We start from the raw sequence: 18,078 nt of genomic DNA on the forward strand, positions 1-18,078 counted from the left end.
CTGATAACAAGTTCAAACAGGTGCCATTAATACAGGTAACGAGTGGAGGACAGAGGAGCCTCTTAAAGAAGAAGTTACAGGTATGTGAGAGCCAGAAATCTTGCTTGTTTGTAGGTGACCAAATACTTATTTTCCACCATAATTTGCAAATAAATTCATTAAAAATCCTACAATGTGATTTTCTGGATTTTTTTCCCTCAATTTGTCTGTCATAGTTGACGTGTACCTATGATGAAAATTATAGGCCTCTCATCTTTTTAAGTTGGAGAACATGCACAATTGGTGGCTGACTAAATACTTTTCCCCCCCACTGTACACTCAATTAGTATTTGGTAGCATTGCCTTTAAATTGTTTAACTTGGGTCAAACGCGTCGGGTAGCCTTCCACACGATTCCCACAATAAGTTGGGTGAATTTTGGCCCATTTCTCCTGACAGAGCTGGTGTAACTGAGTCAGGTTTGTAGGCCTCCTTGCTCGCACATGCTTTTTCAGTTCTGCCCACAAATGTTCTATAGGATTGAGGTCAGGGCTTTGTGATGGCCACTCCAATACCTTGAATTTGCTGTCCTTAAGCCACTTTGCCACAACTTTGGAAGTATACTTGGGGTCATTGTCCATTTGGAAGACCCATTTGCGACCAAGCTTTAACTTCCTGACTGATGTCTTGAGATGTTGCTTCAATATATCCCCATAATTTTCCTTCCTCATGATGCCATCTATTTTGTGAAGTGCACCAGTCCCTCCTGCAGCAAAGCACCCCCACAGCATGATGCTGTCACCCCCGTGCTTCACAGTTGGGATGGTGTTCTTCGGTTTGCAAGCATTTCCCTTTTTCCGCCAAACATAATGATGGTCATTATGGCCAAACAGTTATATTTTTGTTTCATCAGACCAGAAGACATTTCTCCAAAAAGTACAATCATTGTTCCCATGTGCAGTTGCAAACCGTAGTCTGGCTTTTTTATGGCGGTTTTGGAGCAGTGGCTTCTTCCTTGCTGAGCGGCCTTTCAGGTTATGTCGATATAGGACTCATTTTACTGTGGATATAGATACTTTTGGACCCGTTTCCTCCAGCATCTTCATAAGGTCCTTCGCTGTTGTTCTGGGATTGATTTGCACTTTCCGCACTAAAGTACCTTCATCTCTAGGAGACAGAACGCGTCTCCTTCCTTAGCGGTATGATGGCTGCGTGGTCCCATGGTGTTTATACTTGCGTACTATTGTTTGTACAGATGAACGTGGTACCTTCAGGCGTTTGGAAATTGCTCCCAAGGATGAACCAAACTTGTGGAGGGATACAATTGTTTTTCCTGAGGTCTTGGCTGATTTCTGACCCACTGGAATTGTGATAGAGTGAATTATAAGTGAAATAATCTGTCTGTAAACAATTGTTGGATAAATTACTTGTGTCATGCACAAAGTAGATGTCCTAACGACTTGCCAAAACTATAGTTCGTTAACAAGAAATGTGTGTGACTCCAACCTAAGTGTATGTAAACTTCCGACTTCAACTGTATACGGAGATCATGTGACAGATCATGTGACACTTAAATAAAGTCCACCTGGGTGCAATCTAACTAATTGGGTGACTTCTGAAGGTAATTGGTTGCACCAGCTCTTATTTAGGGGCTTCATAGCAAAGGGGTTGAATACATATGCACGCACCACTTTTCCGTTATTTATTTTTTAGAATTCTTTAAAACAAGTTAATTTTTTTAATTTCACTTCACCAATTTGGACTATTTTGTGTATGTCCATTACATTAAATAAAAATAAAAATCCATTTAAATTACAGGTTGTAATGCAACAAAATAGGAAAAACGCCAAGGGGGATGAATACTTTTGCAAGGCACTGTATATGAGGGTTTCTGTTAGGAAAATGTGGTGCCGGACATTTGACCAGCAGCAATTTAATTCACCGGATATTTGAGAAATGTATTGGACCCATATGCATTGGGTGCGTAACCTGATTTGGGCGTTCACCCAGGTTGCTCAGAATGACAGAAATCACATTTAGATTATGGTAATTCATATTAACATTAAAGTCGAGGATGCAATGATGTGCGGTCCTTCTTACCTAATTCTGATACGCACTTTGAAGATGTTAGAACAACTGTCCACATTTACTTTTCCTCAGCCAACAAGACGAGAAACGAATAGCAAAATCACTAGCCCATGTCAATCTACTATCGCCCTTAGTAGACAAGTTAACCTCTTCTATTGGTCAGCTTGTTGAGAAAGAAATGACCCATTCCAAAACAGACTCTGGGACGATAAATCCAAAATTCATACAACCAGTTGGCCTAGGCTACATAAAAAAAACAGTTAAAAAGCAGAGGTTAATGCAACAAATCAGAAAGTTTAGCTTAAAATGTTGATAAACTATTATTTCTTCACATTATAAGCACAGCAATGAGCACAAGGCAGTAAGCTACACACAAATGTTCGTTCCATAACGCAATTAGCAGGAAAACACTTGTCAAAAGGGCACCGGACATGCGATCGGGTTCATGTGACAAATGAAAATATCAGTTAGAAATTTTGAGAGGCGAGATCTAATATGCAACAACTAGCATGGGTTGCTAATATGACTAGGATTGTGCCTTTGGCTGCTGGACAACGAAAGAAAGTTTATAAAAAATTATTGCCTCCACGAGTCCATGGATACTTTGACGCAAGGTAAGACATACCTCATAATATGTAGTAAAACGTTCAGGTTTAAAACAATTAAGTATATTTTTTCAAAATGCATACTGCCTAAGATAAATAAGATGCATAACGAATATACTGTACACACGCACCAATTTAATTCCACTAAACTATGCATAGTAACCTTTAGACCGATAAGTATGACCAGTCAAATGTATTTACATCAACTGGTATTTTAATTGAAGAACAGGCTAAAAAGCATTATTTCACAATGAGATTTTTTCTTCTCCCGGACAACTGTAAATTGGATTTTAAAAAATAAAAAACTATTTCAGCTTTACTATTATTATTATTATTTTTATTTTTTAAAAATCGGCCAAAAGCTGGCTATTACCGGCTAACAGAAAACCTGATGTGTGTGTGGCACATGCATGCCTGTGTACGTCTGTGTGTATTTATCCAGGGTTAATCTGAACACTGCTTAAGAAAGACACAGTAAAAGCCAGAGAGCAGTGTGCATTTAGTTCTAGACCATTTGTTTTATGTGGGATAGAAATAGCTTTCAAAGCTTTCCAAAAGCAGAGAAGGCAAAGTGCATGCACTCTATGATAATTATTCTGTGAGGTGAGGATTTGTGTGGAGAAGAGACTGGAAGAGAGGGATGGCTTTATAAGAGGAAGCGCCGTCACCTCCTATCCATGTCACCAAACAGAGTACCTTCTGTCCACACACACTGAAGGAGATTTACACTAACTAATCACTCAGAGGATGAGTGCATGGACAAGTACACACACAAAGATACTGGCATGTCTGCCCGCATCATAGGAGCAGCACGCTTCCTCAAATACCATCTCCCGAGCTGTCCTCGGCAAAGCCTTGGTGAGATACCTACACAAGTGTCTTTCTCTCTGTCTCTCTGCAATCTCTTTGTAGGCTGTACTGTGACCATCTCTCCTGGAATAGGACACCCACAGCTTAATCTCATTATCTTCTCATTTATCCTAGCTGATCTTTAAAAACACAGACTGGGTCAAAACAATATGGAGGCTACCTACCAGGAATTGGCTTTCACCTGTCCAGTTGTTCATAGTCAGTCGGTGGAGGAAAATATCAAAGGAGACGAGGGGAGGAAGCCACCTCAGGCTATTGAGATGCAGCCCCGGGAAGGCTCAGGGTGTGGCCTGCTCTCTCTGTCCGTCTGTCCTGCTTTGCATGGCCTGACCCAGCCGCTCCTACTTCACTACTGTACACAGCCTATTGCGGGCTCCTTTGTCTTTTTCTGAGACAATAGTGCTCCTTCATATGCATGGAGGACCATGTAGGAAGGGCAGGGAGGGAGCGAGAGCCAGGCAATGGAGGACACTGAACGAATCAAAGAGCTTCCCCCAGGCTGCATGGAACACATCGAGGCCAACATGACGCTGCTAATGCCCAATGAATCTACTTGGGGAATAAATATTGAATGCAGTATAGTTGCATCCTCTTATTTACTTGCTTGGTAGACATCTCTAATGCAGCAAGAGTGACCAACGCTCTCCCCTAGTGAACAAAGCTCTTCTCCCCCAATGGACAATAAAGGTATTCAATTCAATTCAATTCAAACTGGGTCTGAGCCGTGGGATAGCAATGTGATCCTGAGAGAACACAGCTCTCAGATCAGTACCATGGATTGATAACTCAGAGGGCTGCTTTGACTGGCAAATCATACAGGATGTGTGCATATAAAATCAGTGCCATTTGTCCACAGGACTTAATTTCCTGACAGCGTATCATCGCAGGCTTGGAGAGATGGTGTCATCATGGCTTTAAGCACCTTGTTCCTATAACTTCATCCTGGTGTCTTACAGGCTTCAGGGAAAGATATCCCGCACACATTTACATGGCCTACATTTCCAATGTGGACTTCATACCTGAAACAGCTTTTGATGATCTGGGACTAAGTATAATATACTTACTGACAATGCAGAGACTATGTAGATACTGTATTTCCACTGGCTACTATGGCATTTAAACAGTGGAGACAAGACATATTTACACCCCATTAACAGTTTTCCACCATCCACATGAACACATTAGCTACACCCACCGCTATCATTTGTTTTAGTGCACGGCTGAAAAAAAGTGACTTTGCCATTCTTTCATGATAATTCTATGTCTTCCATACATCCATTCTATTAATGCTAATTCTATATCTTCCACATTCATGAGATCTCACCAGTGAGGGGTCCACTTGGTCTGCCGAGGCGGAGGTAGGCAGGGTGGCGCTCTTCTGCCGGTCGATACTGCGGCTGCGCAGGGGTCCTCGCTGCACCGGGTGCAGGGGGCTGGCCGAGGCTGAGCGAGGACACAGGTGACACTCTGGTAAAGGACACAGTCATCGCAGCGCAGGGAAACCAGCCAATGGGAGCACGGGTACAAGCAGCCGAGTTGGGTGAGCAAAGCAGAGGCATGGAGAGAGAGAGAGAGAGAGAGAGATGGAGAAAAGAAAATAAAGAGTGGAAAGAGAAGAAGAGGATGGTTCGGGGTATAAGAGCACAAAACATGGCCTATTGTTAGATTACGCACTGGTAGCACACGGTTGGTTGTTGAAGCGTCGGGGCTAGGCTGGCAGTGGCAGGGCTGGAGGGGGGAGACGGAGAGAGGCATGGACAGACTGACATCCCCTGATTGGTTCCAAAGCTCTGGTGCTGCACAAAGCTGAACACATCCACACACCACGGCACTGAGCACACCGCCACAGCAAACTCTGAACACAGCACACACACAACCCACCACCATCACAAAAGCATCACACCAATCCACACCAATGCAGCACACGCCAACTATGCGCACACACACTCTAGTCTAGAAACACTCCAAATGCTGGAGGACGTTAATGGCTAGTATTCATTAGTAAAATAAAAAAAAATCGGATCATTTCAGGCTTTCCAGCATTTCCTGTGTTTTAAAGACAGTGTTTTAGAGCTTAGCCTAGTATACCAGTGCCACTATTCCTTCCATCTTGAATAAATCCAAATCAAAACAGTAGAATATGACAGAAGTCCTTCAGGGAGAATTCTGTACGCCAACCATCAGCTACACCATAGAGTATTCCAGTATATTTGGCTTACTTGGCTAGTCAATTTGTAACCCACATGGAGTAGCTAGCCTCTCTAAAAGGGTGCTAATGAGTAAACTTGAGTTAGTCTTTCATATAGAGAGCCAGTGTAAGCTGGTCTGTGGTTTGGGACTCAGGTCCTTACTACTGTAGCTGGGTGCTTGATGTGTCAGATTGGAGGATTAGCAGTGGTAATCCCGAAGCCCGGGGATCTCTCTCTTGCTCTCTCACCCTGCCAGTCCCAACTCCCAGATATGCTCTGTAATTCATCCTGACTGGTTACTGAATGAGCAGCAGTAGAGAGATAAAGGATTAGCTATTGAAATTAACGCTCCCTGTCCATAAACTGTCACTGGTGCTGATGCGTCATGTTTCTGGGGGCTATATTTATGAGTGGGGAGGGAATCCATACCAGCTAACATGTCTCAATGGGTTGTCGATACGCACGACACAGCTGTCACATCAACACCTTGTTATGACACTGTGGCACATGGCAGGGCAGCCAGGCCACCCAACCATGTTCAACCAGCCATCTCAGAGCATGGAGCATATAGGGTTAATGGGTTCAGCTCAGGTAATGTGATCAGGGGGTTAAGTCCATTAGGTAAGCGGAGGAAGACCCTCTAGATAGGGATCAAATGACCCCTAAGTAGTATGGAAGACATCTCTTAGCTTCTACACTTTCTCAGCATATTAGATATTAACAAATAGCGTTCAAATCACTGATGTAGCATGTCAACGGAAGTCAATGACCTGGGCTGTTCTAATGGCAGTGGGTTGAACTAGCTTTAGGCCAAATGATTACGACCAGGTGAACTGAGTATTCTGTAACAGGTATTCCACAGGTGGTGTACTAATAGAGTTATAACACAGGGATTGGAGCAGAAGCTCCTCAAGGCAAGTCCCCAGCTCCCTGGGATCATTACCAGTACACAAACACCACAACACTCATTCTCTCTCACGCAACCAGCACTGGGCCCACAGGAAAGCAGCTTAGTGCAAAGCCTCCCAGCATGGATCCTGTTCCACAGGGCTCCTTCCTCAGACACACCAGACCAGCTCCCAGCCAAGACTCTACTTTTTCTACACACACACACACACAATTGTGTCTGAGCTATGAGTGCATGTGAGCAGGTCCTGCGTGTGTGTGGGTGTGCGCCAATATACATATGTATGCACAATCTTGTGATCACGAGTGTACTTTTACAGTAAAGCAGGTTTTGTACCACTAAGCAAGCATGGCCCCTCAACATTGAATTGCAGCACTGTAGCCTTCAGCCACCACTGTACAACAACCACCACCAGACAACAAGAAAGGGACCACAGTTTGCTTCAAACTATTTGCCTAGCCAGCAGCAGCGGCCTGGGCTAGAGATATATTTCTATACATCTAGTGACATAATTTTATAGTTTTATAGCTATTAGCTAGTGATGTAATGGGGACAGGGGTGTAGATTTCGGGGTATTATCGTATACTGCAGCTGGTGATATAATGGAGGCCAGAAGCAGGGGGTGGGGGGGAGATCACTGTGCGTTGCTGAGTCCTCACTCTCTACAGGGGGTCTCCTCTGTGGGGGTTACCTGGGTCGTCGCCTCCTTCGGCCGACAGGGCAGCGGTGCTCTTGCTCCTAGCTAGTGAGGCCTGGGTGGGGGTGAGCAGGCGACTGAGGAACCCTCTGTCCACGGGGCTCGCCAGGGGCTTGCGAGCTACACGGAACCCCCCAAAAATGAAGGAGCCAAAACAAGAAAAAGAATGAGGCGAGGGGGTTGGGGGGTCAACACAAAGAAAGAGGTGGAATGGGGTTTGGGGGGGGGTCACCATGTGATTTCAACTAGTAACAGGAGAGAATAAACATAAGAAACCAAGGCTGTGTCCCAATAGTCTTGAATGGCTTCCTTGTGGAAACCTAGTCCTAACATCCATTCCACCCAGTGGTCATGAGGAGAAGGAGACCAGGAAAGGAAGCCATGAAAAAGTATTGAGACAGACCCAGCATGATTATCGAGCAACTGAAGAGGACTACAAGTGAGGTACAATGAGATCAAATCAAGGTGTGTCCCTGGTGCAGAGGGGGTTCTGGGGGGTAAAAATGGTGTTAGTGAGCTCAGTCCAGACAGGAAAGGGGGTGTGCTATGGGGTGGATAGGGAGGGCAGGGAACATGGAGGTAAGGGCTCAACGTAAGAGTGCGCAAGTACTCTTAGATTTCTACTGTACAGACTTTGGTAGTGTTTTGTTTTGGAAATAACAAGAATTTAAAGTCTTAAATGGAAATTGCCAAACCAAGACAGTAATTCTAGGCCCTGCCCACTGTATTTTAATAGACAGTGGTGTACCGGTCACTTACACACATTAGCAGGAGACCTTGAGCCTGACAGTAAAAACCAAGGGCTCTTGATCTCATGCAATGAAGGAATACAGTTACCCTTTGGTTCCATTGGAATCCCAGTATCCCAGTTACAAAGGTTGAAAAACAAAAACAGAAAGGTAAAAGTAATGGGCTGTAGGGATGTAGCTCAGTTGGTAGAGCATGGCGTTTGCAACGCCAGGGTTGTGGGTTCGATTCCCATGGGGGGGGGGGGGGGGGGGGGGGGGGGGGCAGTATAAAAACAAAAACAAAAAACATTGTATGCACTCACTAAGAGCGTCTGCTAAATGACTAAAATGTAATGTAATGGGCTATAAGCGCGGTTTCCTTTTTGGCACTTTGGATTAAGGGACTTCCATCAAGGCCTCCTTCAGGCTCCCTGACAGAGAGTGGACATCTGTTTAAGACAGACTCATGTGGTTAGAGGCAGAGTGGGCCAGCCTCTTAAAGCATGGAGCCAGCCCTTTAAACTGTCAGTTGTGGGGCTCCAGACTGATTAGAGGACAGGGTCGGCCAGGGAACGTGGTTAGGAACGGTTGGGGATGGGAGAGTTGTCCCTGTCTAGTTAATGAAGGGATCCAGTTTTTAAGGACAGACATGGATGGCTCGTTGTGGGATTCTTCTAACTCAGCAAGAGACGTTCAAAGATGATGTTATTGACTCAAAATGAAAGGCTGAAGGATATTTGAACAGTGCATGGAGTCTCACAAAACATCACGTCACTGAGAAACAATTTGCCCTGTAAATTAGATATTGTAAATACAGTCACTTTGAACAACTACTTCAATACATATACAGTATGGTTGGATGGAGTGGAATATGGTTAACAACACATAGGCATACAGTTAGAGATACAACACAGTTAGTAGCAGTAGTACAGCATTTCAACAAGGAGAGTCAGTGGCCATGTCAGTGCTCTCTAGACCCTAGCTACAGTGGGATGGCACTGACACACACCGCGGGGCACGAGACCCCAAGTGTCAAATCCACTGCTTACATACGTCATCTGTATGGAAAACAACAAACCCACTGTGACCAACAAACAAAACATTGTGTTAGTCAGGAGCACAAAGGAGGTATTTCTGGTGTGTAGCAGCTCAGAGGAAAAAGACAGAGAGAGAGAGAGGTTAAGACAAGATTATCTGGAAGCGAAACACAGCGGGCGAGCAACAATACAGGAGGGATCTGTTAGAGAAAGACAAAGGAGTGGGGTGAGTTAGTGACATGAGGCCCCAGAGAGAGCACCTGGTAGAGACCAGGGTTATACAGAGACACGGGAGTTCGGCGGCTGGTTAGAGGCTGTCGAGGGGCAGACAACTGTGTACGGTGTTGGCTGGAAAAGAGCACGCGCGTAGAGAGAGGGGCAAAGATTGGAGGAAAGGGGAGGAGGCTGGTTTGGACGTTTAGAAGCACTAGGTTGCTGCACTTCACAATCACTGCACCACAATAGTAGCTTGAACTGCCTAAACCTCCCCAGTTGGTGCATACAAATCACCGCTAGGAGCTGAATATTAGCAAACTGAGTTAGAAGACAAAATGTCGGAGGAGGAGATGCGTGCTTGTTATTACAAAAAGAGGAGGCTCGAGCGATGCAGACAAGGACGAGAATATAAAACATAAACTTGGTTCATGCTAGCCACCTTGGTCGTCCGTCGTCCCCTTATCAAGCTTGGAGGGGGTTTGTGTTTTGCCCCCCCCAGCTCGTGTCAGGGAGGAGCTTCTCTTCTTCAGGGAGGGTCCTACAGACAGGAGAGTGGAGTTACAGCCTATCAGGGACAGAGGGGGTGGGGCATGTTCTCATAAAGGTCCTCAAGAACCACATTAATTTAATGTAGTATTATTTTGTTCTCATTACAGTACAAATCAATTGGCCTTAAAAGTCCATGTTAGTGGACTGTGTGGATAAATGGCACTGTATGGTCCATGTGAGTAGAAGGAACAAAGACATTGTACTGGTCATAATCTGATTACTGGCTCCATCTTGACAGAGGGCTACATGATGTCCAGCACCACAGTAGTGCATGGTGTTAGCCTGCATCTGTCAACTAATCAGTCCTAAGAAAACATTCATTTAGCTCTAAGAAACATGCAAAAAACTGAACACTTTCAAAGACTCTAGATCAATTATCTGAAAATCTCTATAGGCACTCTTTTACTGTGCTGAAAGAGGGCCTTCCCAGTGGGCACACACGGGTTGAATCAACGTTGTTTCCACGTTGAACCAACGTGGAACAGACGCTGAATTGACATCTTTGCCCAGTGGGTTGTAAGGAGCCTCAGAGCCACACCAGGCAATGGTTGATCAGACCTATTAGAGGGAGTGTGGAGCATGAGAAGGAGGGTTGTGTTGAACGTGGGCCTTAATATGCACCTGTCTGTTCCACCTGAAGCTTTTTCATGCCTTCCTTATTGGGCTGAGTGTATAGGTCGATTTTGTCGTTTCTAGGCAACCGGTTCAATGACGAACTCCTCACACGAGCACCTGAGAGACAACGAGTAGACACCCAGGGTGAAACAGTGACACAGCCATTTCTCTTTCCGTCTCCTTCACAATAACACAGTCATAGAAACATTGCTGTAGTTGGTCTTAACAATTTGTCCCAATTTGTCCCTTCCCATCATCGTACCAGAGGAAGGCACAAGGTTACAGGGATTGTTATTACAAAAGAAATGTGCCGACATTATCAGAATGTGTTTCTAACCCTGGTGAAAAAGGAAACAGGCTAGTGGAATTTGACACAGAGACAGGTTGAGAAGGCGTGAAATCAGCAATATCAGAGAGTGAGAGAAAGAGGACAAACAACATTGTGAGTATCTTGGCGATGGTGGAGGAAAAGGAAGCTGTGGAGAGAGAACGGTTAGACCTAGAATGATTGTGCTTCTCAGAGAGGTCAGAAACAATGCAATTCCCTGTGAATCAAACCAGGATGAATTGCATTAGCATTAGAAAGGGAGGTACAGTACAAAGACAACTGAAGAGGATAGAAGAGATCACAAATACATCATGGATGCTTTGGGGCAACTCCTTACGATTCTGTGACACTTCCCTGTGTCACAAAATGCACTACAAAATTGGAAGTGAACAGTAAATGGATGCAATGGAATCACAAGTTCATGCTGGGTTTATTATTGGTTGACGTCAGAGACAGCGAGCCACGGCATTGGTTTACCAGTCTCTTAATGTTCCGCTGATTGGCTTGTCACTCAGCTCCTGGACACGGGAAGGAGAGGATCAACGCAGTGACAATAACAGTGACAGTGGGCTGAGACAGCGGCTGGGTGGAGGGTAGGATGGAATGCAGGAGGGAGGGAAGGGGACTTACTTTTGTCGGGAGAGTTGATGAGGGTGGCGGAGGAGGAGGACAGGCGCTTGTTGATGCCAGCCTCAGCCAGCTGTTTCAGGTTCATGGTGGAAGTGGAGCGCTTGTCAACTAAGGGGAGGAGGGAGAGATACACAGACAGGAAGAGAGGAGGGGGTTATACAGGAGGCTGACCACTGGGAGACTGGGATAGGGGGAAAGGACAGAGGGAGGGGGAGGAGGACAGGGTTCTGCAGGGTCCTAATGACCTGCCTTTAACATTCAACACTCATTTAGTCTCAATTCTATACTACACCGGTGGGGTCCATGTTTAAAAGAAACATTGATCTCTAAGGCACTACTGAATATTGATATAATACATTTTGATAACAGAACATCAAGTAGCAGACCAAAGCCATTCCAGTTCATAGGCAGGCACTGCAGTTAGTGAAAAGAGTTGAAAATCCAGAAAACATCCAATGAATAGATAGCACAGGTGAACAGTCAAGAGAAAGTCAACATTAGTTGGCACATGCATTAAACAGTCAACAGCAGTGCTGCTCAGAGAGCTCAGTGCCTCCATGATGTGACACCTGACCTGGAAGTGCTTGAAAGTGAGTGAGAGTGAAAGAAGTCCACATGATTCTGGGACAGAAGTGACAGTGAAGTTGCCCATACATGCTGATCTAAGGTCAGCCTTGCATTTCCCCCCCTAATGGTTAATGTTAGGATTGGGGGAGGGTAAGCTGATCCTAGACCTGTGCATACAAGCAACATCAACCCATCCCTGGGAGAACCAGGAAGATATTAGTGAGGCAGTGAGTGAGTAAGAGAAAGGCTGGTGGTTAACATAACAGTGCCAGTCCGTGCTGCTTTGCTGTGGGTACAGTACAGGTATCAACCAGTTCAACCTGCACCTTGTTGTGTCCTGGGGGGCTTTTCTGGAGACGCGGGGGAGATTACTATAGCTACTGGAGAGGAGGCGCCTGCGTCAGGGTCTTCTGTGGGGGACAGAGAGGCTCTCAGCGGGGAGACAGGAGCAGACACATACTGCCCACAGATGCAGAGAGAGAGGGAGGAGGAGGAACAGGGCTGGCTGACAACCATCAGTAGATTTCCATCTCTGACAGTCAGCGCCCACAACACAGATGCTAGAAAACAAGCTCACATGATAAGACTCGGATGAGGCTCTTTGGGATCAGTCCACATAAGTGTCAAATGGCCTGATAACCTACATATTTTTGCCCTATAATATGAACATTGGTTTTATAAAGTATGGGCCGGATTCCCTTACACAGATTAAGCCTAATCCTGGACTAAAAAGCACTTTCAAATGGAGATTATCTTTGATTATACTTTATGTCCAGGACTAGGCTTAATCTGTGTCTAGGAAACAGCCCCTATATGATTCTAAATAATAAATGCTGTGTCTGAAAGAAAAACATCCTCTGAGATACAGTATGGCAGCTATGCCATCGCTCACTGCACATTAAGAGTATGCTCCATTAAACTAAAAGGCATTCAGACTTCAAAAGAAAAACATAGAAAACGTTGAGAAACGTCGGTAAGCAAGCCATGGACATACACAGAACATATACCGAGGCCTATCAACATAACTCCAGCTGACAGCGAACCAATAACGAGCCAGTCGCTGTGAGGATGAGACAGCAAGTTTTACCGACCTGCGTTTTTCAGAGTCCGCTGTCAGACAAGCAGGAAACCGTAACTCCTTACACACATACTTGGAGTCCTATACACTTAGCAGTCCTATCCATATGGTATAGAGAGCAAAGTGGAATGGTGGAGGATTCCTTACCTGATCGGTTGTCTGATTCTGAGAGTCCTCCCCAGGACCACCTCTTCTGCCTCTGCTCCACTCTCTGGCTGCGCTCCAGGGTCCGCCGCATCACCGCCTCATAATGCTCCTGCAGCACACACACACAGAGAGAGAGAGAGAAGGGGAGAGAGACAGAGGAGGAAAGGGGAAGAGAGCAAGAGAGCGAGAGAGAGAGGGGAGAGTGGAGGAATGCAAAGTCATTCACATGACAAAGTAATACTCTTGGTCTCCGGAACCCAAATAAACAGGGTAAAACGGATAATGGTACAAAAATGACAATATGAGCCTATGTACCAGAATGATGTGAGTCGGTAACTCGAAGAGAAATGCAATTTTCAGTCTGACAATAACAGTTCACTACAATATGATCATAGTGAAACGGTAGGGGGTGATGACAACGTTAGATCATGTGCTATTAGATAGATGAAGCCAAATTAATATCCCTGTAATATGTTTTAAATGATTCAGTCTTTCATATTGAATACCAACACTACATTGTTCTGGGGCGGTAGAGTTGCATTTGTCTGCTTAGCAGTGGTGCAAAGCAACAGGCCACTAGTGCCAATCTGGCTGGAATAAGAACACTGAGGGAATGAGTTTCCTGCAGCAGACATCCATGAAAAGCTCAAACAGGATATGGTTTCATTCATAACACTGTAACAAAGTATGCATTCTTTCCTCAAGTTGTTCACTCATGAACTAACCGAGACATAGCATTAACTCTGTCAATTAGGCTACACCATAAAATACCATGAACCTGAGCAGTGAAAGTAGTCAACTCGTGATAGGTGCACATCTGATTAGTCACTGCAATTCATCCGTCCCAATTCAAATAGATAATTTTTGCTTACTATGGATATCGGCATAATCCAGTTTAGTGCACACATTTACACCATTCCCAAGCCATTGGCTACAAAAGTAGTCCACAAAATAAGAGCTGTATCTGTAGCGCCGCCCTGGTGTTGAGGAGGACCCCAGGGACCCGTACCTTCTCTTCCTCCTGTTTCTGCTTCCTTTTTTCCTCCACAGCTGACCGTCTCTGCTCCTCCTTCCTGCGCTGCTCGTCCAGCTTCTTCTGCCGCTCCTCCATCTGACGCTCCACCTGCAGCTTGGCCTTACGCTCTCGCTCCAGGATCTGAGAGTCCTTCGCAGCTGGATAGGTGTGTGTGTGTGTGTTTGTGTGTTTAGGTGTGGCAAGCGTGTGTGCAGTGTAAAGAGAAAAAGCAAGGGAAAACACATGGGTTTGTTTACTTTGTGACCAGCCCAGAGGTCAAAATCATCACCCCATTAAATCTCCACTACACTATATAGAAGGCATTTTCTGTCTCAACAGGAAAGCCCTCTGAGGACTTGTAATGTGTGCACTTGTGTATGTTGCAAATCCAATGAGTAGATAGGGAATGAAACGGTCAGAGACTGGGCCCATTAAAGAAAATGGTGTACAGGCCTGACTCCTGAGACCTTAGCTAATAGCTAGTAGAATGTTGATGGATTATGACCAACCCATAGAAATGGACCCACAATTCAGACTGAGCTCTTACCTTGCTGCCTATCGGCCTCCTCTCGTCTCTCTTTTGCCACTCGAAGCCGGTCGTCTATCCTTAGTGCAGCACCATCAATGACTGCATGCACACAGAGACGCACATAAGTGTGTACACACACATACGCAGTGGAAACAGTGTGGACATGGGTAGTGAATCGGTGGTGGATTATGATGTGCTGCAGGGTCACTGGGAGTTAATCAACTGACAGGCAGATGTGCTCATCATGAATGACATTAATGCCCTTTGAGACATCTTATTACTGCAACAGTTGTCAGCACTGTTTATGCGGCATTAAGCCACAATGACATGGCGGTGTGACGTGTGAGTGATAAGTGTCACATTAGACGAGGGGGATTATAACCCAGGTAACAGACAGTGAGATGTGTAGTCAAAAGCCTGTATGAGATAAGGAATATAATATATAAGCCTGTGGCTACTCGGCAATTAATGACAGGTAGGCCTAATTTATGACTACTGAGGCATCGTCATGGTTACCATATGGTTAAAAACATTAGCTAAGACTCCACATTGGAACTCTGGCAGAGGCTATGGGAGAAACATACGAGTCGTTCTGGTGGTGGGTGTGTATACGTTTGTGTAGGCCTAGGCTATACGTATGCATAATATATGCATGTCCCCTGTTTGTTTGTAAGTGACACTGTGTGTGTTTATGCAGAAGCAGCAGGCTGGGGCTGTTTTGTTACCTGGCCGGGGAGACTTAGCTGCTGCGGTGTTGGGTGGTGTGTTTACTGTTGCTGGGGATGCAGGTCCTGGGCTGTGCCCTGCTAAGCTGCGCCGCTCCTCTGCCTGCGCCTGCGCAGTTGCAGCTGGAGGCACGCGCACACACAAAGAGACACAGAGACAGAGACAGAGAGAGAGACAGAGAGAGAGAGAGAGACAGAGAGACAGAGAGACAGAGAGACAGACAGAGAGAGACAGAGAGAGACAGAGAGAGACAGAGAGAGAAAGTCAGTTCACGCTGTCTAGAATAACATGATGAAATGTCTAATGAAATTAAAATGCTTTTGGAATAACGAGCTGCTGAGCAGTCTAGGGCAGGTGGTTCTCTGTGCTTTGTTTGTCATCCATAGGAATGCATGTTCTAGAGAGATCCAGAGGATTTAAAACTACAGAACAAGCCAGCTATTCAGCCTCCAGCCTGCCCCTGCCCCCCACCACCTCTCATCAACGGTCAGCCAGGCTGCAGTCCACTTGGGCATCTGTTACACTGTGGCACACTTGAAACGCCCAGTTCCCAGCATTCGAGTGCCCACCCTATAAAGACATCCCTCACGGATTTTAAAGGATCAGATGAGGAAAACTTTAGTGTAAGGGTAAGGTGTTGGTTTCAGACTGGGTAAATGACTCAAAAACATTGAGGCCTAGACCTCCATAAGGCACATCAGAGAGCCCCCCTCAGCATGGCCAAAATGGCTCCATTCAAAGTTGTAACCTATTGCTATAGGGGCCTCCCTATATTAAGCCTATCACGGCAGCCAAGGCACTAGGCCGGCAGGCGGGAAAAGAGGAGGGGGGATGGAGAGAGGGAGGGAGGAAGGAAGTGGAGAGGACGTGATCAACATCTCTCCGAGCCCTGGTAGCAGCCCTTTTCTCGTCCCCAGTATGTGAAAATGTGTGTGTGTTTGTGTGTGTGTCAAGGAGCATTGTGAGACTGCTGACAGAGGGGTCGTCATGTGATAGCACTCTGGCTGCTGATCAAGCCAATAGTCTGAAATAGTCCTGACTCCTGTCCTTCATGACCGCCACTGATAGGTGGAAGGACTTGTTGGAATTTTCAACTGCTGATTCGGTGATGCTCTATCTTGTTAGATCAGAGATTGTGAAGGGAAGAATACAGGAAAGGAGACAGTAAAAGATTCCCTTTCAGACTGTTGGATAACAAAGTCAACACAAAACCTGTCCTCTCAGTGCCTTTATGATGTCACATCCAAACAATAATGTTAAGGCGACAGAAAGGAACCATAAGCCCTACTTCTCACAGCACCTCTGCCTCTCCCTACTTGTCTGCATTGAGACAGTAGGTGACAATAGGGGAGTGCTGGTGACGATGGCTCTCCTTACAAGAAGTGACCCTGACTGTGCTCTGACAGTACACTGTGTTCACTGCCATGCTTTGTTTTATACTGTTTTCTACTGAGTGGGATGACTGGGAGTGGGAGTGCATATTACAGGAAAGCTCATATACAGAGCAAGAGAATCTGCAGGAGAAAAACTCAGCCGGATATGAACACAAAACAAAGGCAGGTTATCAGTGAGTGGAAACTCAATCAGGAACATAAAGTGGACTATAGAAGAGGACTATGTTACAGCTCTCTAGCATTACATTAGCCCAGGGTTCCCCAACTGGAGGCCCACGGGCCGAATTTGGCCCGCGGGTGGTTTTATTTGGCCCCCCATGTTTTCTGAGCAAAAAATTATAATAAGTTGTTTATTTTCATTGCTGGACATAATCAACTGTAAAAACACCAGGAAATCAGCTCCAAGTGATTTTGATTTAAGAAATCTGTTCCTAAGTATTCCCACGCATGATAGAGAGACACGGTGATCGTATACAAATATAAGCAAGGCTTGAAATGATTATGTTTTATTCAAACATTATATCCGTTTGGACTTCTTGTGGTCAATTTACAGTCTACCTTCCGGCCCCCCACCATCCGCGCAAGAAAAAAAAAAATAGGCCGCGGCTGAGTCTAGTTGATGATCCCTGCATTAGCCCATATCAGTGTGGATCTGGAGAGAAAACCTCAATGACAGACAATGGCCCTCAAGGTTCAATATTCCTCCACTCCCAATATTACTGGAATAGATGTGCATCTTTAGCCATTGGCCTTTACAGAGCAGATCAATAGGTCGTCAAAACTAACACGACAAACAAACAAAGCTGCAGCAATATCTCAGTCTTCAACGAAACAGCAGGGCTTTACATTTTTTTTGCCACTTAAGCCCCGTTTCCACTGCCACTTAAAATTAGGGCCAAATTCGAGCTGGCTTGAATGGAATTCTCTAATTCGAGCTGGGTCGAGGGAAACCTGGGCTAGCGCAGCCCAGTTTCACAACTGGTGCCAGATCGATTAGAATTCAGGCTGGTGATGCCTTTACTATGCAATCACCAAACTTATCACTGCTGGATGCTGACAACGTTTAGCTAGCTCGTCTGGGCTTGTTGCTGTTAGCTAGCACATAGACAAGCAGTACTGCATTAGTCAGACATGACACAAACTACCACCATAACTGGATCCGTCATTCATTTTTTGTACTACACA

At 45.4% G+C, this 18,078-nt stretch overlaps 1 protein-coding gene across 3 annotated transcripts in view; it reads right to left on the minus strand.

Moving 5' to 3' along the window:
- Positions 1-18,078, minus strand: part of LOC311107633 (ensconsin-like) — a 42,145-nt gene that overhangs the window by 11,455 nt on the left and 12,612 nt on the right. The window contains exons 2-10 of one of the 3 annotated variants that reach the window (XM_084150157.1): positions 15,499-15,621; positions 14,792-14,872; positions 14,239-14,402; positions 13,230-13,338; positions 11,438-11,545; positions 10,486-10,596; positions 9,755-9,853; positions 7,329-7,454; positions 4,866-5,008 (exon numbers count right to left, since the gene is read on the minus strand). In XM_084150157.1, coding sequence (XP_084006283.1) covers positions 4,866-5,008; positions 7,329-7,454; positions 9,755-9,853; positions 10,486-10,596; positions 11,438-11,545; positions 13,230-13,338; positions 14,239-14,402; positions 14,792-14,872; positions 15,499-15,621 — 1,064 coding nt within the window. The remainder of the gene's footprint in view (positions 1-4,865; positions 5,009-7,328; positions 7,455-9,754; positions 9,854-10,485; positions 10,597-11,437; positions 11,546-13,229; positions 13,339-14,238; positions 14,403-14,791; positions 14,873-15,498; positions 15,622-18,078) is intronic. The other 2 variants (XM_084150158.1, XM_084150159.1) reach the window with 2 other exon arrangements.

The sequence above is a fragment of the Coregonus lavaretus genome (genome assembly GCF_964263955.1).
Source record: "Coregonus lavaretus genome assembly, chromosome: 32".
In the NCBI taxonomy this organism is placed as follows: Eukaryota; Metazoa; Chordata; class Actinopteri; order Salmoniformes; family Salmonidae; genus Coregonus; species Coregonus lavaretus.